Source organism: Rana temporaria, chromosome 1, assembly GCF_905171775.1.
Source record: "Rana temporaria chromosome 1, aRanTem1.1, whole genome shotgun sequence".
Taxonomy (NCBI): Eukaryota; Metazoa; Chordata; class Amphibia; order Anura; family Ranidae; genus Rana; species Rana temporaria.
Window position 1 is genome coordinate 259898277 of NC_053489.1, and position 27191 is coordinate 259925467.

The following is a 27191-nucleotide window of genomic DNA, read 5'->3' on the forward strand; positions in this document are numbered from 1 at the left end:
TTGCCTAAATGCATTAAGTTGCTGCCATGTGATTGGCTGATTAGTTATTTGTGCTACCAAGCAATTGAACAGGTGTACTTATTAAAGTAGCCGATGCGTGTATATACATTGCATATAAAGTATATATTGTATAGATTACATAAAAATATTATGACAAGGCATTTAAAGCCCAACTCCAGCCAAAACCTTTTTTTTGCCATTGAATAGATCAGTCAGATTTGTATTGCTGTCTGTGATCCCTATAGAGGCATTTTAATTAAAGTCTATGGCCCGGATTCACAAAGCACTTGCGCCAACGTATCTCCAGATACGCCGCGTAATTGCAAATATGCGCCGTCATATCTGTGCGCCGTACCCACAAACTAAGATCCGCCTAAAAACAGTCTTAATCCCGCAGACCTAACTTGCCTACGCCGGCATAGGGTGGGCGCACATTTATGCTGGCCGCATGGTGGCGTTGCCATTGATTAGCCATACAAATATGCAAATGAGGAAAATACAGCGATTCACGAACCTACGCCCGCCCGACGCAGGCTACGAGAGGTGCGCGTAAGTTGTACGTCCGGCGTAAAGTTAAGCCCCATAAAGGAGGTGTAACTCAGCAGCAGACATGTAAAGGTCTGCATCAGGGAGCAGAAGCCGGCGGTTTTTACGTAGTTTACGTTGGACGTGTGTCTGGATGGGCGTAGATTACGTTCATGGCGTAGGCAGTGATCTGGCATATCTTAGGTAGTTGTTCCGATGGGGATGCGTCCACAACACGACGCATGCGCAGTTCGTTCAACGTACTTGTCTGGCTCTCAAACCATCATTTGCATGGGGTCACGCCTCATTTGCATGGGTTTGCATGGCTCACGCCCACTTCCACCTACGCCAACTTACGCCTTCAAAGCCCAGCGCAGTTTTGGCAGCTTTGGCTTTGTGAATTCCATGCTTGCCTCTCTGCGCTGCGTCGGCGTAGCGTACATTGAGATGCGCTACGGCGGCGTAATGTGCGCCCGTTCTCTGTGAATCCGGGCCTATGTAACCTAAAACTCAACCTGCTGCGGGAAAAAAAGTCCCTGACCCTGTCCAAAAAAAAATGCACTGCTGGAAAACACAAAGTTGTGAACATGATCCATAGGAATCCATGTTAAATGGACTGTAGTGGGTTTCTGCAAAACTGAAAACGCACTAAAAAGGCATAGGTGTGAACCAGGCCTTATGCCGCATACACGCGACCGTTTTTTGGGTTGTAAAAAATGACGTTTTTTTTTAATGTCATTAAAAACGTGGGCTCCAGAGCATTTTTCACAATGTAAAAAATGGGCATTCGAACATGCTCGTGTGTGGGCTTTAACGACGTGAAAAAAAACGTTATGAGACGGGAGAGCTCGTTCTGGTAAAACTAGCGTTCGTAATGGAGATAGCACATTCAACACGCTGTAACAGACTGAAAAGTGCGAATCGTCTTTTACTAACAACAAGGAATCAGTAAAAGCAGCCCCAATGGTGGCGCCATCCGAATGGAACTTCCCCTTTATAGTGCCGTCATACGTGTTGTACGTCACCTCGCTTTGCTAGAGCATTTTTTTTTCACGATCGTGTGTAGGCAAGGCCGTTTTAATGATCGGGTTGAAAAAAACTTTGTTTTTTCTAGACCATTAAAAACGTCATTTTTTACAACCCGAAAAACGGTCGTGTGTACGCGGCATTAGTATCACTTCAGCATCTTTAGTGTGAATTTACTTTATTGGAGGACTGCCTTAAGAGCGTGCAGTCTATAAAGGAAATATACCAAGCTTAGGCTTTGATTATAGCCCTTGGGGCTTACTATGAAGATGACCCATGTCTCCAATACTGTGAATTATATTCCCTTGTTGGATTGACTTTATAATCTGCATGCAGTGTTTATCCTTTTAACAACACACTACATCATCTATACCGAAGCATGGATCCTGTCCTGTAGTCACATCTATTATCTGGATGTTTTTGAAGTACTATTCGAGAAATAATTACATCATTTACTTCACCTTGTTTGTGTCCATCTGTAGTACTGTACTTATAATCTGTGATAGAGTGGCAGCTATCTATCTATATACTGTATATGGATATATTTTCAAGTGTTACTTTGTTTTGTTTTTTTGCTGTATATATTTTTCTATTGACTGAATTTTGTATTTTTGGGGAAGCACACCAAGCTCTAATTATTATAGTTGCAACTACTTGATATTTGAAGGCAGGTGGCGCTTTCGCCTTGATTATGATTTTATTGCTTTTTCTCCTCTGGGTTTGGTTCCCCAGAAACAGCATCTAATATCAGAAACAGTTTTGCTCATTGATGAACTGTAACTAATAATAATAAGAAGCTGTTCTGATTCTTATTCAATTGTCTTAAAGGGGTTGTAAAGGTAAATGTTTTTTCACCTTAATGCATCCTATGCATTAAGGTGAAAAAACATCCGACGGTACCGCCCCCCCCGCTTTACTTACCTGACACCTCGAAAGTCCCGCGCGTGTCCACGGGATCCTCTTCGGGTTTCCCAGCCTGGCCGTTGATTGGCTAGGCTGGATGGATTGATAGCAGAGCAGCCATTGGCTGGTGCTGCTTTTAATCACAGCGGATGACGCGGCGCGTGAAGGTGGAAAGCTTTTGCAAGGACGAGCCGAAACAGCCGCCGAGGGACCCCAGAAGACACTCTGTGCAAAACGAGTTGCACAGTGGAGGTAAATATAACACGTTTGTTATTTAAAAAAAAAACTTTGCCTTTAGTGTTTCTTTAAGCAAAAACAATTGGCTGAGTCTAACATTACATTTTATGATGTTGACATATGACAGAAATGCCTGATAGGGGTTGGATCATGAATGGAGGTTTATGTGCCCTTAGATGTTTATTGGATCATGAATGGATGTTTATGTGCTCTTAGATGGTTATGTTCACTTCGGACCTAAAACAAAACTTTGGAAACACTTACTGCAGCATAGATGCAATTGTCCCCATAAACTAATCTGTAATGCCTCGTACACACGACCGGTTTTCCCTTTGGGAAAACTGCCATGAGAGCTTTTGGCCGGGAAAACCGGCTGTGTGTATGCTCCATCGCAGTTTTCCCAATGAGAAAACTGCAGGAAAAAAAGAGAGAACCAGCTTTCTTTTTCCCCGTCGGGATTCCCGGCGGACTTTTTCCTGTCTGGAAAACCAGTCGTGTGTATGCTTTTCCGAGGGGAAAAAAACATTAATGCTCAGAATCAAGTATGAGACGGGAGAGCTCTTTCTGGTAAAACTAGCGTTTCGTAATGGAGATATCACATTCGTCACGCTGCAAATTATTGCATCGTTTAATGCAGCATATGAAAAGCGCAAATCGTCTCTCACCAAACTTTTACTAACATGAGGATCAGCAAAAGCAGTCCAAAGGGTGGCTCCGTTTGAATGGAACTTCCCCTTTATAGTCCCATAGTATGTGTTGTACGTCACCGTGCTTTGGACGTGCGGTATTTGGCCTGAACGTGTATATGCAAGGCAGGCTTGAAAGGAAAACTTTGTTTTTTTTCCTGCAGAGAAAAACAGTCGTGTGTACGAGGCATAAGATTGTTTTCCTAGCTTTTGAAATCACTGAAAATCAGTATCTACTTTCTTACTAGCAAATAAAACATATACAGTATCTCACAAACGTGAGTACACCCCTCACATTTTTGTAAAATATTTTATTACATCTTTTAATGTGACAACACTGAAGACATGACACTTTGCTACAATGTAAAGTAGTGAGTGTACAGCTTGTATGACAGTGTAAATTTGCTGTCCCCTCAAAGTAACTCAACACACAGCCAATAATGTCTAAAATGTCCACATTGGGCCAAAAGAGTCAATATTTTGTGTGGCCTCCATTATTTTCAAGCACTGCCTTAACCCTCATGGGCATGAAGTTCACCAGAGCTTCACAGGTTGCCACTGGAGTCCTCTTCCACTGCTCCATTATGACACCACTGAGCTGGTGGATGTTAGAGCCCTTGCCCTTTTCCACCTTCTGTTTGAGGATGCCCCACATATGCTCAATAGGGTTTAGGTCTGGAGACATGCTTGGCCAGTCCATCACCTTTACCCTCAGCTTCTTTAGCAAGGCAGTTGTCGTCTTGCAGGTGTGTTTGGGGTGTCGTTATCATGTTGGAATACTGCCCTGCGGCCCAGTCTCCGAAGAATGGGGGATCATGCTCTGCTTCAGTATGTCACAGTACATGTTGGCATTTATGGTTCTCTCAATGAACTGTAGCTCCCAGTGCTGGCAGCACACTTGCAGCATCAGACCATGATACTCCCACCACCATGCTTGACTGTAGACAAGACAAACTTGCCTTTGTACTCCTCACTTGGTTGCCGCCACACACGCTTGACACCATATGAACTAAATAAGCTTATCTTGGTCTCATCAGACCACAGGTAATGTAGAATAAATGAGGATAAAGGACCGCCCGGTGATCAAAGAGGTAAATAATTTGTATTTTATTTGAAGTTTCAGCAGTAAAAAGAGGCCAACGTGTTTCGGGGCTGCTAGTAAAAACTGTTGTGGAATGATTCTGTTGGAGGGTGCCTTTGGCACATGGATCTGGACAGTTAGAAGTCCTCAGCACTGGCTGTGTGTTCAGAGGGAGCAAATTACACATTATCCACGGAGTCAACCATAAGGACGCACACCAAGGTAGCAGCTCAAGCCCATAACAGGGCTCATCACCACCTTTTTCCAAATCGGGCACAGACTTTTGCCCACACCCTACCAATCCACAACACTGACTGATAGAGTCAGTCCAGCGCGATCTACACCCATTCTTCTCAATCATCAGATTATAGGACATGGTTCCAGTAATCCATGTCCTTAGTCTGCTTGTGTTCAGCAAACTGTTTGCAGGCTTTATTGTGCATCAACTTTGGAAGTTGGTTCCCTTTGGGATGACAGCCATGCAGACCAATTTGATGCAGTGTGCGGCGTATGGTCTGAGCACTGACAGGCTGACCCCTCACCCCTTCAACCTCTGCAGTAATGCTGGCAGCACTCATATGTCTATTCCCCAAAGACAACCTTTGGATATGATGCAGAGCATGTGCACTCAACTTCTTTGGTCGACAATGGCGAGGCCTATTCTGAGTGGAACCTGTGCTGTTAAACTGCTGTATAGTTTTGGCCACCATGCTGCAGCTCAGTTTCAGGGTCTTAGCAATCTTCTTATAGCCTAGGCCATCTTTATGTAGAGCAACAATTCTTTTTTTCAGATCCTCACAGAGTTCTTTGCCATGAGGTGCCATGTTGAACTTCCAGTGACCAGTGAGTGAGAGTGATAACACCAAATTAAACACCAGTTCCCCATTCACACCTGAGACCTTCTAACACTAACGAGGCACATGACACCGGGGAGGGAAAATTACTAATTGGGCCCAATTTGGAAATTTTCACTTAGGGGTGTACGTATTTTTGTTACCAGCAGTGTAGACATTAATGGCTGTGTGTTGAGTTAGTTTGAGGGGACAGCAAATTTACACTGTTATACAAGCTGTACACTCACTACTTTACATTGTAGCAAAGTGTAATTTCTTCAATGTTGTCACATGAAAAGATATAATAAAATATTTACAAAAATGCGAGGGGTGTACTCACTTTTGTGAGATACTGTATGTGTTAAGAAAACATATAATACTGATAGAATATGACTTTTGACTTTTATAGTACCACTAAGGCTGCGTACACACGGTCGGACAAAACCGATGAGAATGGACCAAGGTTCAGTTTCATCGGTCCAAACCGACCGTGTGTATAGCCCATCGGTCTGTTGTCCTTCGGTCCAAAATTTTAAAACATGCTTCAAAATCGGTCCAAACCGACCGTGTGTATAGCCCATCGGTCTGTTGTCCTTCGGTCCAAAATTTTAAAACATGCTTCAAAATCGAACCGATGGTTAGTACAGAAAGCATCGGTTCAAAGCCCGCGCATGCTCAGAATCAAGTCGACGCATTTTTGGAAGCATTGAACTTCGTTTTATTCAGCACGTTGTGTGTTTGACGTCACCGCGTTCTGACCCGTTCGGTTTTTGGAACGATGGTGTGTACGCACTTCAGACCATCAGGCCACTTCAGCGGTGAACCGATGGAAATGGCCCATCGCACCATTCTCATCGGTTTGGAGCGACCGTGTGTACGCGGCCTAAGAGTTATGTGGAAATCATTCAATATACATAACAATGTGAATGCTTTCACTACTAGTTGCATCACCTCTTGTGTCTTTTTAATCATCTCTGCTTCCGACTGTTTAACTATTATAGGGATGATTATTATTTTTCACATGTATATTTTATTTTTTTAAATAACACATTTGTCTAGCTTACCTCTTTCACCTGGTTTTGGTCTTGAAACATATGGATTTATTGAAGAAACGCTTCCATGACGAACAGCCAAACTTTGCTGTAATGATTACAGAAAACAGATAATTTTACTCAGTAACGACTTAAACTTGAGAACAGTAGGAGGATAACTGCATATATCTTTAGACATTTTAGGCCAGTAAGAGCTACTTTATGACTGTGATAACAGTTTAAAAGCCATTAGCTCATTCACTAAAGAGTGCATGGAAAACTTATGCAAACCAATAGAATTTTAAGTATCTCAATGAGCCTTATCCAATAAAACACAGGCGCTTCCACTTGAATATTGGTTTCCCTTAAGCTGAATAACGTTCTACTCTAGATGTACAAGCATTTTCGAGGTGTTTGGAAATGTTTATGGTATTTTATAATGTATGATAAAATGCTAGGTTAAGAAACTGTGTGAATAAATACCTCTGCCCAGCAGCCCAACCCTGTTACATTGTACCCACAACTCATTAATATACAAATTCCATGACAGCTCATTCATAAGCAAATCCAGAGGAAGTTCAGAGCCTTCTCCCACTCCAAGGCAATTCAGCACATTGCTCAATCTGTGCTTGTGTGTGGTGGGAAGCAGGATAGTGCCTCGTTAGAGGGAGAAACTGACCATGGTCTGGCACTAAAGCAGTGCTTAATAGAGGAAGCAGTGAAAGAAGTGATGAGAAAGAGGAAAAGCTGAGAGCTAACTCCTGCACTACACTGTATTTTATACCCCTGACTCCTGCAATATATGCTGTACGTTATACCCTAACCACCAAAATGCATTCTCCATGTTGTACATTATACGGTATATATCCTTTGTTGTACATCATGGTCCTGAACTCTGTATGCTATATAGTACATTATAGTCCTGTCCTTCACACTGTATATACCATGATGTACAATATACTCCTGTCCCCTGCACTATATACTCTATGTTGTTATATAATACTCCTGTTTCTTGCACTAAACCAAATAATAATTTGATTGTAATACTTTTCTTCTGATCGCTCACTTTGCATTTTGTAAATGAAAATATATATTTTTGCAAATGAAAATATATATTTTTGAAAGCATTCTTACTTTTTACAGCATTTCTTCACATCTGCCTAAAACGTTTGCACAGTACCATACAGCTTTGTACTAATGAACTACTAATGTCTTGGCTGTGTTTCTGTCATTGTTGCGATATATCTTCCTGTATATGCAGTATAGGATAAAGATGTGCCTTTTTTGCAGCCACACCCATTTTAAATGAATGCCCCACCCCTAGTTAAAGTGCATTCTGCGCCTACAATGATTTGCTGGATGCACACACACAAAAAAAAAAAAGGGTGTTTATGAATATTGTTATGCAATGTTGTCAACTATGGGCATTTTCCATTTTCCAATCCCATATTCTTCATTTGTTTTCTGCATCAATTGGTACAATGTGCTTTGTATCCTATTTTACATGGTTTTCAGATTCCCAGGAAGAAATATTATACCAGAACTGGCACTGGTATTTAAAAGAAGAAGCTCTGCTCATCTGCCTCCTCCCCCACCCTCTCGGCTGCTGCATTTAGCACCTTTTGAGGGGGACCAGGTACCTGGTTTTGACAGTTCGGCCCCCAGTTCACCGCAGCCGGCTCAATCAGAGAGTGCAGCTTACTTTGCGCATGTGCAGTCGGCTTCATTGCCGGTTTCCCTTAGTGGAGATGAAGGCGGCAATTGAAAATTCTGCTCGGGTGAAGCTGGATTCCTGGACAGGTAGGTGTCCAAATATTAAGAGTCAGCAGCTACAGTATTTGTATTTTTCTGCAGGCGCCTGGAGCTCCTCTTTAAATAGGGTTAGCATTGTTTTCCCTATGTTTTAACACTCTTGGGGTTTAGTTTGCTTCAATTGTTTTTTTTCTCAGGCTCTAATCATGTGCTTAAAAATTCCCTTTGCATTAGAAGTAGTTTAACCACTTCATTACTGGGCACTTAAACCCCCTTCGTGCCCAGACCAATTTTCAGCTTTCAGCGCTGACGCATACAACACTGTACCCAAATTATATTTTTATCATTTTTTTCCCACAAATAGAGCTTTCTTTTGGTGGTATTTGATCATCTCTGTGATTTTTATTTTTTGCGCTATGAACAAAAAAAGACAGAAAATTTTGAAAAAAAAACAATGGCCCGGATTCAGAAAGCACTTACGCCGACGTATCTCGATATGCGCCGCGTAAGTGTAAATTAGCGCCGTCGTATCTGTGCCTCGTACCCAGAACACAAGATACGCCTGAAAACAGGCTTCTTCCGACCGACGTAAATTTCCTACGCCGGCGTATTGTAGGCGCATATTTACGCTGGACGCATCTGGCGCTCCCATTGATTTCCTATTCAAATATGCAAATGAGTGAAATACGGCGATTCAGAAACTTACGTTTGGCCGGCGCAGGCTACGCGCGGTGTGCGTAAGTGCATCGTCCAGCGTAAAGTTACCGATCATAAAGCAGGGGTAACTTTGCACCAGAGTTGCACAGGTCAGCTGGAGAGCAGCTACAGCAGCACTATTACGGACGAGCTGAGCAACCACACTTGCAGGACAACACATCTGTATGCCAACATGCCAGGGGCAGCCATGGTCATAGCACTACTGCGTCTACGGGCACGTAGGAGGGCACGGGAGAGGATATACCGCACGCGCATAGACGTCTTTGGCATGGGTGATTCGGAGGTGTATCGCATCTTCAGATTCAGCCCTGATGCCATCCTGGAAATAGCCACAACCCTGCATTATGACATCACCAGCAAGACACAACGCGTACATGCAGTGCAGCCACTGGTCAAGGTACTGGCAACACTGCATTTCCTCGCAAGTGGATCTTTTCAGCGTACAAGTGGAGTCGTGTCTGGGATGTCACAATCCACCATGAGCAGATGCGTGGACCAGGTTGTCCCTGCAATCCTCAGACGCATGTCCCACCACATCATCAAACCCACCCATGAGCATCTGCGGCAGAAGGCAATGGCGGATTTCTTCAGAATTGCCGGATTCCCACGCACCGTGGGGGCCATTGATTGCACACATGTGGCACTACGGCCCCCCCAAGCCACAGAGCACATATACTGCAATCGGAAGCATTGGCATTCCATCAACGTACAGGTGATAGCCGATGCCCAATGCCTCATATGGCACGTCCGTGCCAAACACCCAGGGGCCAGCCATGACAGCTACATATACCGTCAAAGCAACATCCCAACAGAATTCGAACAGAACGTGTACGGGAACAGCTGGCTGGTTGGTGAGTGACATGGGAGTCAGGCATTACTGTCCGACCCCATGATGCAGACATCACGAGGGGCACATGCACGACTAACATCCTCCTGTCTTTTCCCTTCCAGGTGACTCTGCATATGCACTTGGACCCCATCTCCTGACTCAATTCCGGAATCCCGAAACCAGAGGAGAGAGAAAATACAATGCTGCACACATACGTACCCGTGCAGTGGTGGAACGCACATTTGGCATCCTGAAGTCCCGTTTCCGATGCCTGGATAAGTCCGGGGGGACCCTGTTGTATTCCCCAAACTTTGTGTGCCAGATCATCGGTGCATGTTGCGTGCTGCACAACTACGCTATGAGAAAGGGCCTGGAGATTGACATATGTGATGACCTGACCCCCGAACCCCAAAGTCCCCCCCTAACCGAGGATACCCCATCTGCTGAGGGAACAGCAGTCAGGAGATGCATCGTGGTAGGCTTCATGCACGCATGCACACCACTGTGGTCCCTAGCTCACACACACCACATCCACATCACATTGGATTAGCCCAAGTCCACCATGCAGGACTTGGGAGCAGCAACGCCACGCCAAGGTCCCAATTATGTCGCTGTCCATTCATACCACATTCACACGGACGTGGGGATCACTTCTCCACAACGACCAAGGGTGACACCCCTTTGCCGGCAGGAATGTCACCCCCACATTTAAAAACCAGTCACACTGTAGCCTGCACTACTCCCAGTGTGCAGGAATTAGAAAAAAAAAGACAACTCATAACCTGAGTTTAAATAAAAATAAACACTCATCACCTGAGTATACAAATAAAACCAAAAACTCATCACTTGAGCATAAAAGAAAACCAAAAAATAAATCATCTGCCCTGTCGTGGGCTGCGCCTGGTGCCTAGGCACCCGGGCCGCAGTTGCCTGGGGGGAGCCTCAGGTGGGGGGGTTGTCTGGTAGAGGTACATCCCCTGGTCTCTCCCTGGCTGCCTGCCTGCCCTCCAATGCCAGGGCTATGCGTTGGAGGAAAGTATTTGTCACTGCCTGCATCCGCAGCTGGCGGGTGGTGGTGTTGCGCAGGTGGCGCCTTGTCTGCCTCCCCTCCTCTTGTACGGCAGCTGCCAGGCTCCTCCCCTCCACCTGCATGGCAGCCGTATTGGCCTGGACTGCCTCTGCCAGGCTCCGGACCTCCGTTACAAGGCCTGATGTGGTGGCCTGCAGTTCCCCCAGACAGGTCACAATTGCTGTGCCGTTTCCAACCACATCCTGCAGGCTGTCATTGATGGCGAAATTCTGATCCGCCTGCTGGGTGAGGGCCTGCTGCACAGCTAGGGTACAGGCAGCCTGGGTCTGGGCCGAGGAGGCCAGTATCTCTGCCACACGGTGCAGGTCCCCCACTAAGGCACCCATATGGCTGGTTTGCCGGGCCTGGTCCCTCGCCAAATTCTTCTCCAATGCCTCCGGAACACCCTTTGTTTTGCATGTAGCCTTACTTGGGGCAGGAGAGGCTTGGGGCCGGCTGGATGGGGTGGCCCTTGAGGGGCTATCCCTGATGGGGGGTGGCCCTTGAGGGGCTATCACTGATGGGGGAGGAGGTTTGGGAGGGTACTGGTATGGGGGCCTCCTCCACTATGAAGAAACCTTCCTCCATAGACGGCGCTAATTTACACTTACGCGGCGCATATCGAGATACGTCGGCGTAAGTGCTTTCTGAATCCGGGCCATTGTTTTTTTTTCAAAATTTTCTGTCTTTTTTTGTTCATAGCGCAAAAGCTCTATTTGTGGGAAAAATTTTGAAAAAAAAACAATGGCCCGGATTCAGAAAGCACTTACGCCGACGTATCTCGATATGCGCCGCGTAAGTGTAAATTAGCGCCGTCGTATCTGTGCCTCGTACCCAGAACACAAGATACGCCTGAAAACAGGCTTCTTCCGACCGACGTAAATTTCCTACGCCGGCGTATTGTAGGCGCATATTTACGCTGGACGCATCTGGCGCTCCCATTGATTTCCTATTCAAATATGCAAATGAGTGAAATACGGCGATTCAGAAACTTACGTTTGGCCGGCGCAGGCTACGCGCGGTGTGCGTAAGTGCATCGTCCAGCGTAAAGTTACCGATCATAAAGCAGGGGTAACTTTGCACCAGAGTTGCACAGGTCAGCTGGAGAGCAGCTACAGCAGCACTATTACGGACGAGCTGAGCAACCACACTTGCAGGACAACACATCTGTATGCCAACATGCCAGGGGCAGCCATGGTCATAGCACTACTGCGTCTACGGGCACGTAGGAGGGCACGGGAGAGGATATACCGCACGCGCATAGACGTCTTTGGCATGGGTGATTCGGAGGTGTATCGCATCTTCAGATTCAGCCCTGATGCCATCCTGGAAATAGCCACAACCCTGCATTATGACATCACCAGCAAGACACAACGCGTACATGCAGTGCAGCCACTGGTCAAGGTACTGGCAACACTGCATTTCCTCGCAAGTGGATCTTTTCAGCATACAAGTGGAGTCGTGTCTGGGATGTCACAATCCACCATGAGCAGATGCGTGGACCAGGTTGTCCCTGCAATCCTCAGACGCATGTCCCACCACATCATCAAACCCACCCATGAGCATCTGCGGCAGAAGGCAATGGCGGATTTCTTCAGAATTGCCGGATTCCCACGCACCGTGGGGGCCATTGATTGCACACATGTGGCACTACGGCCCCCCCAAGCCACAGAGCACATATACTGCAATCGGAAGCATTGGCATTCCATCAACGTACAGGTGATAGCCGATGCCCAATGCCTCATATGGCACGTCCGTGCCAAACACCCAGGGGCCAGCCATGACAGCTACATATACCGTCAAAGCAACATCCCAACAGAATTCGAACAGAACGTGTACGGGAACAGCTGGCTGGTTGGTGAGTGACATGGGAGTCAGGCATTACTGTCCGACCCCATGATGCAGACATCACGAGGGGCACATGCACGACTAACATCCTCCTGTCTTTTCCCTTCCAGGTGACTCTGCATATGCACTTGGACCCCATCTCCTGACTCAATTCCGGAATCCCGAAACCAGAGGAGAGAGAAAATACAATGCTGCACACATACGTACCCGTGCAGTGGTGGAACGCACATTTGGCATCCTGAAGTCCCGTTTCCGATGCCTGGATAAGTCCGGGGGGACCCTGTTGTATTCCCCAAACTTTGTGTGCCAGATCATCGGTGCATGTTGCGTGCTGCACAACTACGCTATGAGAAAGGGCCTGGAGATTGACATATGTGATGACCTGACCCCCGAACCCCAAAGTCCCCCCCTAACCGAGGATACCCCATCTGCTGAGGGAACAGCAGTCAGGAGATGCATCGTGGTAGGCTTCATGCACACATGCACACCACTGTGGTCCCTAGCTCACACACACCACATCCACATCACATTGGATTAGCCCAAGTCCACCATGCAGGACTTGGGAGCAGCAACGCCACGCCAAGGTCCCAATTATGTCGCTGTCCATTCATACCACATTCACACGGACGTGGGGATCACTTCTCCACAACGACCAAGGGTGACACCCCTTTGCCGGCAGGAATGTCACCCCCACATTTAAAAACCAGTCACACTGTAGCCTGCACTACTCCCAGTGTGCAGGAATTAGAAAAAAAAAGACAACTCATAACCTGAGTTTAAATAAAAATAAACACTCATCACCTGAGTATACAAATAAAACCAAAAACTCATCACTTGAGCATAAAAGAAAACCAAAAAATAAATCATCTGCCCTGTCGTGGGCTGCGCCTGGTGCCTAGGCACCTGGGCCGCAGTTGCCTGGGGGGAGCCTCAGGTGGGGGGGTTGTCTGGTAGAGGTACATCCCCTGGTCTCTCCCTGGCTGCCTGCCTGCCCTCCAATGCCAGGGCTATGCGTTGGAGGAAAGTATTTGTCACTGCCTGCATCCGCAGCTGGCGGGTGGTGGTGTTGCGCAGGTGGCGCCTTGTCTGCCTCCCCTCCTCTTGTACGGCAGCTGCCAGGCTCCTCCCCTCCACCTGCATGGCAGCCGTATTGGCCTGGACTGCCTCTGCCAGGCTCCGGACCTCCGTTACAAGGCCTGATGTGGTGGCCTGCAGTTCCCCCAGACAGGTCACAATTGCTGTGCCGTTTCCAACCACATCCTGCAGGCTGTCATTGATGGCGAAATTCTGATCCGCCTGCTGGGTGAGGGCCTGCTGCACAGCTAGGGTACAGGCAGCCTGGGTCTGGGCCGAGGAGGCCAGTATCTCTGCCACACGGTGCAGGTCCCCCACTAAGGCACCCATATGGCTGGTTTGCCGGGCCTGGTCCCTCGCCAAATTCTTCTCCAATGCCTCCGGAACACCCTTTGTTTTGCATGTAGCCTTACTTGGGGCAGGAGAGGCTTGGGGCCGGCTGGATGGGGTGGCCCTTGAGGGGCTATCCCTGATGGGGGGTGGCCCTTGAGGGGCTATCACTGATGGGGGAGGAGGTTTGGGAGGGTACTGGTATGGGGGCCTCCTCCACTATGAAGAAACCTTCCTCCATAGTGACCTGCTCCTCCTCTACTTCCTCTACAGGTGAGGTGGGGGCACTCTCCTCCAGGGATGGCGTCGGTCGCCCAGCAGCCGACGCTAATTGCATATCCCTGATATAGGGGATAGATTTTTTTTTTTTATCAGTAATGGAGGCGATCTGCGATTTTTTTGTCAGGCCTGCGATATTGCGACGTTTTGGACACTTTTGACACAATTTTGGGACCATTCACATTTATACAGCGATCAGTGCTATAAAAATGCACTAATTACTGTATAAATGTGACTGGCAGGGAAGGGGTTAACACTAGGGGGTGAGGAAGGTGTTAAATGTATTCCCTGGGTGTGTTATAACTGTTTGTGAAGGGGGACTGACTGGGGGAGGTGACCGATGCTGTGTCCCGATGTACAAGGGACACGGCAACGGTCTCCTCTCCCCTGACATGACATGGAGCTCTGTGTTTACACACAGAGCTCCACATCACTGCTGTCAGCGCCGATCACGGGTACCTGGCGGACATCGTGGCCGCCAGGCAGCGCTTCGGCATCTAAGCGGGGCGCGCGGGGAATATAAATAGCAGGACGTCCAGGGACGTCCACCCAGCACTTGAGAGCCGCGCTGTGGACATCTTTCGTCTATAGCGCGGCCCTCTAGTGGTTAAATAATAATAGAGGATATTAGAGAATAAAAACACTGAGGTTGATTTACTAAAGGCAAATCGACTGTGCACTTCACAAAGTGCAGTTGCACTCTGCACTTTGCAAGTCCAGTTGCTCCAAAACATAGTAAATGAGCACAAGCTCTGCTGGCTTCCATTCAAACATGTGCAAGTAAAAATGCATTTATTTTTTATTTTTCTTGCATGTGATTGGGTATTCTTTGCAAAGTGAAGCTTTAATTAATTTACTAAACTCTGGAGCAACTCTACTTGCAGAATGCAACTACACCTTGCACAGTCTATTTGTCTTTAGTAAATCAACCCCTATATGTACTCATTTCAGTAGGTGGTACATTTATGTGCTTGCAGATTATTCTTTCTAAAGACAGATTGAAGGAATTTTGGGCCAGATCCACAAAAACCTGGCGTAACTTAAAAAATCCCATTTAAGTTACACTGCCTTAAAGTTTCTACCTAAGTGCCTGATCCACAAAGCACTTATCTAGAAATTTCAGGCTGTGTAACTAAAATTCCTCCGGCGCAAGGCGTTCCTATTCAAATGGGGCGAGTCCCATTTAAATGAGGCGCGCTCCCGCGCCGGCCGTACTGCGCATGCGCGAAGTTACGTTACGCCGAGTTTTGAGGATCGCGACGGCTTAAAGTTGCGTCGGGGAAAAAAAAAAAAAAATTACAACGTCGCTCGGCATGCATTCCTGAGAGGGAGAACTCCATGCCAATTTTCAAAGAAAAAACCGGCATGGGTTCACCCCCCAGGAGCATACCAGGCCCTTAGGTCTGGTATGGGTTGTAAGGAGACCCCCCTACGCCGAAAAATCGACGTAGGGGGTCCCCCTACAATCCATACCAGACCCGTATCCAAAGCACGCTACCCGGCCGGTCAGGAAGGGAGTGGGGACTAGCGAGCGCCCCCCCCCCCTCCTGAGCCGTGCCAGGCCGCATGCCCTCAACATGGGGGGGTTGGGTGCTCTGGGGCAGGGGGGCGCACTGCGGGCCCCCCCACCTCAGAGCACCCTGTCCCCATGTTGATGAGGACAGGACCTCTTCCCGACAACCCTTGCCATTGGTTGTCGGGGTCTGCGGGCGGGGGCTTATCGGAATCTGGGAGTCCCCTCAAATAAGGGGGCCCCCAGATACCGGCCCCCCACCCTAAGTGAATGGATATGGGGTACATCGTACCCCTATCCATTCACCTGTAGGCAAAAAGTTAGTTAGTAAACACACAACACAAGGCTTTTTAAAATAATTTATTATTCTGCTCCGGAGGCCCCCCCTGTCTTCGTTATTAGCTCAATTACCAGGGGGGGCTTCTTCTTCCACTCTCCGGGGGTCTTCTCCGCTCTCCGGGGGGGGTTTCTTCTTCCGCTCTCCGGGGGGGGGCTTCTCCGGACTCCGGGGGTGTTCTTCCATCTTCTCCCCTCTTCCGCTGTTGACTCGGCGAACCCCGGTTCTTCTGCAGATGTCCGGTGCCTTCTTCTTCAGCGCTGGCTGCCTGCTATCCACGTGGGTACCTGCCGGAGCATGATGGGACGGTGATGCCTATATAAATGGGATGCAAGGCGCGCTTCCATCATTACAGCGACAAGATGCGACGAGTCAACATCGGAAGAGGGGAGAAGAACAGAAGAGAAGACCCTGACGTCACAGAAGACCGCGCTGGCTGCCTGTTAGAAATTGAGCTAACACACAAAGATAGCAGGCAGCCAGCGCTGAAGAAGAAGGCACCGGACATCTGCAGAAGAACCGGGGTTCGCCGAGTCAACAGCGGAAGAGGGGAGAAGATGGAAGAACACCCCCGGAGTCCGGAGAAGCCCCCCCCCCGGAGAGCGGAAGAAGAAACCCCCCCCGGAGAGCGGAGAAGACCCCCGGAGAGTGGAAGAAGAAGCCCCCCTGGTAATTGAGCTAATAACGAAGACAGGGGGGGCCTCCGGAGCAGAATAATAAATTATTTTAAAAAGCCTTGTGTTGTGTGTTTACTAACTAACTTTTTGCCTACAGGTGAATGGATAGGGGTACGATGTACCCCATATCCATTCACTTAGGGTGGGGGGCCGGTATCTGGGGGCCCCCTTATTTGAGGGGACTCCCAGATTCCGATAAGCCCCCGCCCGCAGACCCCGACAACCAATGGCAAGGGTTGTCGGGAAGAGGTCCTGTCCTCATCAACATGGGGACAGGGTGCTCTGAGGTGGGGGGGCCCGCAGTGCGCCCCCCTGCCCCAGAGCACCCAACCCCCCCATGTTGAGGGCATGCGGCCTGGCACGGCTCAGGAGGGGGGGGGGCGCTCGCTCGTCCCCACTCCCTTCCTGACCGGCCGGGTAGCGTGCTTTGGATACGGGTCTGGTATGGATTGTAGGGGGACCCCCTACGTCGATTTTTCGGCGTAGGGGGGGTCCCCTTACAACCCATACCAGACCTAAGGGCCTGGTATGCTCCTGGGGGGGAACCCATGCCGGTTTTGTTTTTACAAATTGCCGTGGAGTTCTCCCTCGGGAATGCATACCAAATGCCGTCGCTGGAATGGGCTTTTACAAGGTGTGACTAGTTTACACTTTGTAGAACCAGCCCTAATTTTACACTTGCAAAATAACACTTACGGCGAAAAAACGAAGCTGGAAAGCTTTGTGGATCGCTTAAGTGCTAATTTGCATACTAGAAACGGCATTTCGACTCGAAATGCCCCCAGCGGCGGATGCGGTACTGCATCCTAAGATTCGGCAGTGTAATTCAATTACACATGCCGGATCTTCTGCCTAACTTTGGAAAAAGCCTTTTGAGGATCGTTTCCAAAGTTACACACAGACTGAACAGCAGTTAAGTCGGCGTATCTCTTTTGTGGATCTGGCCCTTTAGACTTAATCATGTCATTACGTGAATGCTTCCAACTATACTTTCATAGCAGTACACAAATAAGTCTGGACTGGGCCACTGCCAATAAAGCTCACTGTTCTCATTTTTGTGTATGAAGGAAATGTCAATAAACACTCCATTTCTGTAGTTGGATAAGAATGCTGGAATTTTAATAGAACTAGACAATACTCTTGATACATTTCTTCATCTGGATAATATTGGAAAAATGACTAATATACTTGTCAGAAGCTTCTGTTACTTGGATAAATCATTATGCAGTCATCAATAAGAGCATTATCTCTGCATACTCCTTTTGCAGCTTAGTTGCAAAGGTTGCATTGCAATGGTTACATTTACAGATGGGTCATTTACCCAGTACAAGATGTACTACTTTTTACTTTAGCTACTAATGCTATCCATCAAATGCAGCAAAGTATTAAGTTGGCTGTGTATCTGAATGGCAAACTTTTTGATGAATACATATTTAAAAATTGATATGATGCAAACTCTGATTACCTTTTTTTTAAATCAGACATTAATCAACTCGGGAAACTGTATTTCTCATGTACATGTATGATCAATGGCAGGTTACATCTACAGTAATTAAAATATCCAATTAAACAAAAATATTAAATTGGATGCAAGGTTTTAAACCAAATGTAATTATTTTTTACTGAATAGGGAATATCTCAGATGTAGAATGTTTTTACATGTAACAACTTAAACATAAAGGACTCTTCAAACATAAAGAGAACCTTTTAGTTAATATTTAGTCTTAACCACTTCCATACCGGGCCTATTTTGGCACTGCTCTCCTACATGCAAAAATCATATTTTTTTTGCTAGAATATTACTCAGAACCCCCAAACACTATATATGTTTTTTTTAGCAGACACCCATGGGAATAAAATGGCGGTCATCGCAACTTTTTATCTCGCACGGTATTTGCGCAATAATTTTTCATGAATTAAAAAATAACAAAACAGTAAAGTTAGCCCAATTTTTTTGTGTAATGTGAAAGATGAAGTTACGCCGAGTAAATAGATACCCAACATGTCACGCTTTAAAATTGCGCACACTCATGGAATGGCGCCAAACTTCAGTACTTAAAAATCTTCATAGGCGTCGCTTATTTTTTTTTTTACAGGTTACCATTTTAGAGTTACAGAGGGGGTCTAGTGCTAGAATTGTTGCTGGCGCTCTAACGCACGCGGCGATACCTCACATGTGTGGTTTGAACGGCGTTTACAAATGTGGGTGGGACTTTCATGTGTGTTCGCTTCTGAGCGCGAGCTACCAGGGATAGGGTCGTTTAAAAAAATATTTTTATTATTTTATTTTTTATTTTAGTTCATTTATTTTATTTTGACACTTTTAAAAAAAAAAAAAAAAATTTGATCACTTTTATTTCTCTTACAAGGAATGTAAACATCCCTTGTAATAGGAATAGTTTGTGACAGGTACTCTTTATGGAGAGATACAGGGTCAATAAGACCCCACATCTCTCCTCCAGGCTGGAAAGCGTCTGATCGTGAAAAAAAATTCACGATTTCATGCTTACAGCCGCGATTGCGGCTTTGTTTACATTCCGGTACGATCATAGAGATGACTGGTGACCATCTGGTCACCAGTCATCTCTATGCCTTCCATCCTGCGCTGGCAGATCGTTTCTCCGGGTCTCCGAAGGCATGGGAGAGCCCGGAGAAGCACCGGATGGCGGCGGGAGGGGGGTCGTCCCCTCCTGTCGCCTATAAGAACGATCAAACGGCGGAACTGCCGCTATGATCATTCTTATGGTGCACAGGATCACCGGCTGAAGAGATGGATATCTGAATGATGCCTGTAGCTGCAGGCATCTTTCAGATATCCCCACTGAAAGTCCAGGACATCAAATGACGTCCTTAGGCGGGAAGTGGTTAAAGTGACATTAAAGGCGGACTTCAGTCATTTTTTTCACCTGTCCATCTATTAAATCTTCTGTCCTTGTTGTTTTGACTTTGGATAGTAAAACATTTTTTTCTGCCAGTAAATACCGTATACAGCCCACTTCCTGTTTTTTGTCTGGAAAAAAGCCTAGGCTTATGACATCATGCACAGCTCTCTCACTCTTGTGAAAGTTTTCCAGGAAGTGAGGGGGGGGGGGTGCGTCAAAAGAGGGCCAATGAGAGCTGCAGAGCTGGAGGTGTGCCTCGGTGTAAATCCAGGTGAACAGTCAGCAGCTTCAGCTGCCCACAGTTAAAATGGTTGCAGCCAGACTTAGTGGAGGGAGATTTCTGCAGCATATGTGGCAAGTATAGAATCACAATATATATAAAATAATATGCAAAGTTGTTGGAGGGAAGCTTCAGAATGGCAAAGATGTTTTTATTACAAAGTATGTGAGCAGACTGCAGTTCCTCTTCAAAGGTTCACTTTTTTAAAATAACAAACATGTCATGTTTGCCTGCTTTGTGCAGTGGTATTGCACAGAGCAGCCCGATCCTCCTGTTTTTGGGTAACCCATCGGCGCTTCTTTCTCCTTCTCTACAGCTAGTTCCCCCCAATAGCAACCTGCTTGCTCTGGGGGCAATGGTGTGTGCTCGCTCCTGACCCCGCTCTCTGCGCCCATAAGACACACAGAGCTGTGGCCCCCAGCTCTTTCCTCATTGACTCACTGACTGTGATTGACAGTAGCAAGAGCCAATGGCTCCCACTGCTGTTCCAGCAAATGAGGAGTGAGAGACCCCCGGAGAAGCTCAGCTCTTGTGCACATCACTGGATCGAGAGGAGGCGCAGGTGATTATTAGGGGGGACTGGGGAGGCCGCTGCACACCAATTTTTTTTGTTATCTTCATGCACATAATGCATGAAGTTAAAAAACCTTAAGCCTTTTAAACCACTTTAAGTGTATACGTGTAGAGCTTTCTTTCACAGGATAGGAGTGAGTGTTGTTTTTTACTTGCATTCTCTGCCTGTCAGAGTAAAAAGTGTTAGCTATATTAACAATAAGACTGCAAATGTATGTTTTATAGGGCAACAAATTTGATAAACTCATCCTTGTGCCAAAAATAAAAATGTCAGCCCAGTGCTAGACTGTACGTTTCCATTGAGATTGATCGGTCTACTGCTTGAGATGAGAGATCACATACTCTCTAGCAGGCAAGGCAAGTAAAAACTGTCAATTAAAAAAATAAACGTACATTTTATTCTTTTATAAAATCCTGACAGCAGATTCCTTAGACCATGTTTTGAATGTCTGTTATCAGCAGTAGTTTTAGGCAGTCAATTTATTAGACACTTCTTCTCTGACCAAGAGAGCATACACGTAACTTAAAAAAAATATCAAGTAAATCCGTAGGTGTTTAAGCTCAACCGAGGTTCTCTTTAAAGGGGTTGTAAAGGTAAAAATTTGCTTCCCTAAATAGCTTCCTTTACCTCAGTGCAGTCCTCCTTTACTTACCTCATCCTTCGATTTTGCTTTTAAATGTCCTTATTTCTTCTGAGAAATCCTCACTTCCTGTTCTTCTGTCTGTAACTCCACACAGTAATGCAAGGCTCTCTCCCTGGTTTGGAGAAAGCCTCTTGAGGGGGAGGGGGCGAGCAGGAGGGTCAGGATGCTCTCTATTTTGCAGATAGAGAAAGGAGCTGTGTGTTAGTGGGCATCCTAAAAAAAACTCCTGCTCGCCCCCTCACCCCTCAAGAGGCTTTCTCCACACCAGGAAGAAAGCCTTGCATTACTGTGTGGAGTTACAGACAGAAACAGGAAGTGAGGGTTTCTCAGAAGAAATAAGGACATTTAAAAGCAAAATGGAAGGATGAGGTAAGTGAAGGAGGACTGCACTAAGGTAAAGGAAGCTATTTAGGGGGAAAATTTTTTACCTTTACAACCCCTTTAAGCTTAAACGAGGTACTCTTTAATTAAAGTGGGATCCTCAGATTCGACTACACTCAAATTTCAAATACAAACCATGCATTTTCACATTTGCATTTAATACTTACGTTTGTCTGACTAATCCACAATTAGTCATGTTTTAGAATTGCATTAATTATACTGAAAACAAAAACACACCTTTATTTTGCTGTATTATACTTTTCTAAGCCAAATGTTAGGGAGTCACAAATGCAAAGCTGGCAGGATTTAGAAGTTCATCACAAGATTAGGACAATTAAAGCAGCATTGCTGGCCCGTGAAATAAAAGACTGAATTACATTGCGTTCTGAGGTTTTGTTCTCCATGTGCTGCTCTAAATGGAACCTTTACTTTGGCTTTCTCGTTTTCTACATGGTCTATAGTTTTCAATTAGTCTTTAGTAGAAGTAGCTAATTCATCATCCCCTGTTGCTATATTACTTGTAGTATTGGCAATAACCCATTCAGAACTGCACAGCACAGAGAATGGTATCATGGCAGCTTGAGGTGATGATGTGGTCATGGTCAAGGTAATGAATATGAGGATAATACTGGTGACTTCAGGACTGGTTTAGTGAAAGCACTGCAGCTAAAAAGTTACATAGAAAGCATTAACACTAGGAGATAATCAAATGCAAAGAACTTTAAAGCACTAATGTGGAACTATTGTGCTTCTTAATACCTTTTTCTAGAAATGGTCCCTATTTTATATGTTAAATTAAATCTTTATGCCATTCACAAAAGAATAGGAATGTGAAACCCGCAATGCTACTTTAATGTAAGCTGTACGCCCAAAGCAGCCAAAAGCCTGCCAACAATTAACAAAGCTTTGGAAGAGCGTGTTCTGTGCACCTTTTTGCTGCCAGCCTTGGGAAAGGAGTAGGATTTGAATCTTGCGATTATTCCACCTGCTGACCAATTCTAGAAACCACAATGTCGTTAAATGTCAGTAAATGGGCTATGAGAAAAAAGTTTTCACAACATGCAATGTTATCGCTATCTAAAGGCGATGTACAGACAAGAGATAAAACAATAGATTTTTTAGGGTTAACATTGTAGTCCAGGACTTTTCCAGAGCCTCTCCAAGCCTATGGAACTCCTTACCCCAATCTCTCCGTCTATCTCCTTCTCTATTAGCTTTTAGAGGATCCCTGAAAACCCTCCTCTTCAGAGAAGCCTACCCTACCCACACTTAACAACTGTATTTTCATTTGAGTCCATATGATCATCCCCCACAGCTAACTACCCTTTGTTCAACTTGACCCTCCCTTCTAGATTGTAAGCTCTAACGAGCAGGGCCCTATGATCCCTCCTGTATTGATTTGTATTGTGACTGTACTGTCTACCCTGATGTAAAGCGCTGTGCAAACTGTTGGCGCTATATAAATCCTGTATAATAATAATAATAATAATAACAGTCAGATATGGGTGACTTTTTTTGCTAGAAGTATCTGCTAGATGTGTGATGCAGAATCTCCTTTTCTTTGACTGTACTATTATTTCCCTTACCTATATATAGTAACTACTTGCAGTAACTGTAGTTGTGTGTATGTTTGTGAGAGGTGGGGGTGTTGTGTCGTAGCTATACTAACTATATTGCTTTTAAATTCTGTCAACTGTTGATAAGAACACAGGTCAGTACAGTGGTGTTAATAAGTAAGGGTGGCTGGATAAAAGCATACAATGCAAGAGATTAATGCCACGTACACACGATCCGAAAATCAGACAACAGATCGTCCAACTTTTTTCGTTAACTAGTCGCAAGTAGAAATTGAATAGGGTACTAAAGTCACGAAAATTCTTGTACGACAGAAAAAAACGGAAGTGATGTCATGTGTTGTACTATATTTGTGTTGTATTTTCGGACGACAACTGTACTGACTAAACGGAAATCGTACGATCTGGTATCGTACAAGGAAAATTTGAAACTGTCATTGAACTGTCATGATTGGCTCACGGAAGCCCTGTACTAGCGATCCGATTATCGTACGATTCTTGCTCGGACTACATTTTTCGTTCAATATTTGGATCGTGTGTATGGGCCATAAGGCATCATGTGGATCAATGAGGTGATATTGAACCTTCTGAGCTTCAGAAGCCCTCATTAGGATTGATTTATAAAAAGAGTATAGCACTTATCTTGGTAAATATGAAAAAGCTGTGTTCACTTTAAATACCCAATCCTAAATGAAGGTCAATTAGAAAAAAATCAAGATTTTTGCTTGCAAATGAGTAGACATCCTGTTTAAAAATTTGACACACTTTTAGAACATGTGTGATCAATATACAAAGTTTGTTGAGTCAGGGAGCAGATTATGGTTTTGTGGTACATCGTTCAAGCAAAGAAAGACTTATGTTTTATTGCCGATGATTTTGGTGAAACAACTGATCATCTATGGCAGAGGTCTACAAACTGTGGCCCGGGGGCCGGATGCGGTCATTTGCTTGCTTTTATCCGGCCCTTGGGGTACTATTACTTCAGCTGCGAAAAAAATGGGGCATAATTTCTGTCACTAACACCAACAATGGGGCATTATTGCTCCCACTGACACCATCAAAAGGGCACAATTCATCCAACTGACACCAACGGTAGGGCACAATTCCTTCCATTGACACCAATGATGGGGCATAATTCCTTCCATTGATACCAACAATGGGCCACTACTCCTCCCACTGACACCAACGAAAGGGCATAATTTCTCCCACTGTCACCAACAACGGGGCAGAATTTCTCCCACTGACACCAGCGATGGGGCAGAATTTCTTACTTTGACACCAACGATGGGGCACTATTGCTCCCACTGACACCAACAATGGGGACCTATTCCTTGCACTGACACCAACGATCGGGCACTGTTCATTTTCTACTCCCACTGGCACTAATCTGGAGTAAACTGGCCCTTTGTTTAGAGACCCCTGATCTATACACACCCTAAGTTAAATAAACTTTTTGATGCATGTACATAATACATCATCACTCTCACAGTTATGTTCTAATGTAAAAAGGTCCATAATATAATTCAACCTCTTTACGTACTAAGATGCTACTTCTTATCACATCTGCACATATTGATAAAAAAAAACAGCAATAGGAAGGTCTCATTTTTGTTACCTGCCTTCTGCCCTTTTTTGTTATTTTAGTAAACAGAAAGCAATTATTAATGCAGACCTGTAGGTCATTTTACGTCATTGTAATACATTAATAAATATTTAGAGCTTGTGTGTGCTCTGGTATTGTTGACCTCATATTAACCTTCATAGCGACCAGATGGTTTAGTGACTCAAGTCATTAAACTAACCATGGCTGACTTGCTCATCTTCAGTTGCGCACATTATGATATTTAATCAGTTATGGAAACAATGAGCAATGGTGGCTGGTGGCAGATACATATTAAAATGCATGAAGTGGTGCATGATAAATATGTGCGTTGATGTGCCTTTACTTAAATGATCTGAATGCTCAGAAAATACAATTAAAGACAATAACTGATTGGCTTCTAAAAGCATCAACATCAGCATTCTTTTTTTAATAGATAAACAGCTTTGTGATTTTGATCCAATAAGTGCTTAATTACACCGTTACATAATAACAAAGTTACACACATAGGCCCGGATTCACATACATCGGCGCATATTTATGCCGCCGTAACGTATCTAATATACGCTACGCCGACGCAGCGCAGAGAGGCAAGCACAGAATTCACAAAGCACTTGCCTCCCAAACTGCGCTGGGTTTCCTCAGCGTAATCCAAGGTAGGTGGAAGTGGGCGCGAGCCATGCTAATGAGGCGTGACCCCATGCAAATGATGGGCCGAGCGCCATAAAGATACGAATAACGAACGGCGCATGCGCCGTCCCGTGGACGCATCCCAGTGCGCATGCTCAGAATCACATCGGAACGAATGCCTAAGATACGACGGATCACTGCCTACGGCGTGAACGTAACCTACGCCCAGCCATATTCACGTACAACGTAAACAGCGTAAAATACGACGGCTTGAGTTCCCTGGTCCATACCTTTGCATGGGTTGCGCCTCATATATGGGAAATAACTTTAAACCGCGTATATTATGCGCCGGGCGCAAGTACCGGCGTATCTCCCTCATTTGCATATGTGCATAGAAAATCAATGGGAGCGGCAAATGCACCCATTGTAAATATGCGCCCACAATACGACGGCGTAGGCAAGTTACGTCGGTCGTAGGAAGCCTATTTTTAGGCGTATCTCAGCTTGTGGGCATGGCGCATAGTTACAGTTACGCGGCGTATCTCGAGATACGTCGGCGTAAGTGCGTTGTGAATCCGGGCCATAGTATGAGCTAGTGTCTGCAACTTTGCATACATTATGATACATGGTATTTTTTTTAAAATTTTTCTGTTAAGGTTACTGCCCTATGGTAGTTGTCAAATAGGCATATGATAAAAAAAATTACAGTTAGTGGATTTTGAACTTGCAATTGCTAGGCAATAAGGCTGAGAATCTTCATTCAATAAATTGTGTGAATATTCACTATATTAATCAATCACGTAAAAAGAAAATTCATGTTTACTTATTTGATCTGCACATTAATATGATCAGGAATTTTATTTTCACATGATTGGATTTATAGTATAAATAATCGTAGCTCTTTTATGAAATAGGCCCAAAAATGACAAAAGTGTGTTTGAAAAACTGCTCTCCAATAAATGGCCTGTTTTAAATACATGTCTGCTAATTTTCTGAAACTTCTGTATATATTAGTGAATAGTAGACATGTGCATTCGTTTTTGTCCGAACGCATTTTCGTCCGAATTTCAGGTATTTTCTTTATTGTTTTAACAAACGAAAACTAACGCACAGAATACGAAAAACCGAAAGATACGACATAAATAAATGCTTTATTTTCGTTTTCGTTGGTCGAATGTGCCTAACCTTAACTCTATTAGTCCAAGATTATTCTACATAGAGAGAAAAGATTCGACATTATAGACAGAAAAGATTTGACATTATAGAGAGAAAAGATTCGACATTATAGAGAGAAAAGATCGCTGCTGGAATTGGGTGGGGGAAGTAAAATAAAAATAATGATGATGATGAATGTTATTGGCTGATTGTAACCAAAGAGGAGGAGCAGTAGAATAGCTAGAACTAACTTGACAATTCAACATGAACGACAAAGATTCGACAAAGCATCGAAAAACTTTGAATCTGTCAATGAAGGATTATGGTGTCTATTGATAGTTCTAAGAAGATTCGACGGAGCAGCTAAACTGTATGACGCTGCAATCATAAATTTCCGGTCAAATGCTTGGCCCATAGGCTATAGAAAAATTCTATTGTTGGTTGACTAGTAATAATAATTAATAAATATAATTATTACTAGTGTCATACAACATTAGAATTCTACTATAGCTTGTAGGCGGAACATTCGACCGAAAAAGTATGATTGCAGCGTTGTACAGTTTCGCTGCTCCGTCGAATCTTCTTTGAACATTCAACAGACAGTCAGACACCATAAGCCTTCAATGACAGATTCAACCTTAATTTGTTCGGATTTTCGGACGAATGCAATTTCCAATGAAATAGATAAAAACGAATTATGGGAGTAACTAAATTAATACATTTTT

The 27191-nt window shown here is 45.1% G+C and overlaps 1 protein-coding gene across 7 annotated transcripts in view; it reads right to left on the reverse strand.

Moving 5' to 3' along the window:
- SYK (spleen associated tyrosine kinase) overlaps positions 1-27191 on the reverse strand; it is a 164427-nt gene that overhangs the window by 50466 nt on the left and 86770 nt on the right. For 5 of the 7 annotated variants that reach the window (XM_040354927.1, XM_040354944.1, XM_040354909.1 and 2 more), the window contains exons 8-9: positions 22437-22505; positions 6356-6431 (exon numbers count right to left, since the gene is read on the reverse strand). In XM_040354927.1, coding sequence (XP_040210861.1) covers positions 6356-6431; positions 22437-22505 — 145 coding nt within the window. The remainder of the gene's footprint in view (positions 1-6355; positions 6432-22436; positions 22506-27191) is intronic. The other 2 variants (XM_040354958.1, XM_040354952.1) reach the window with 1 other exon arrangement.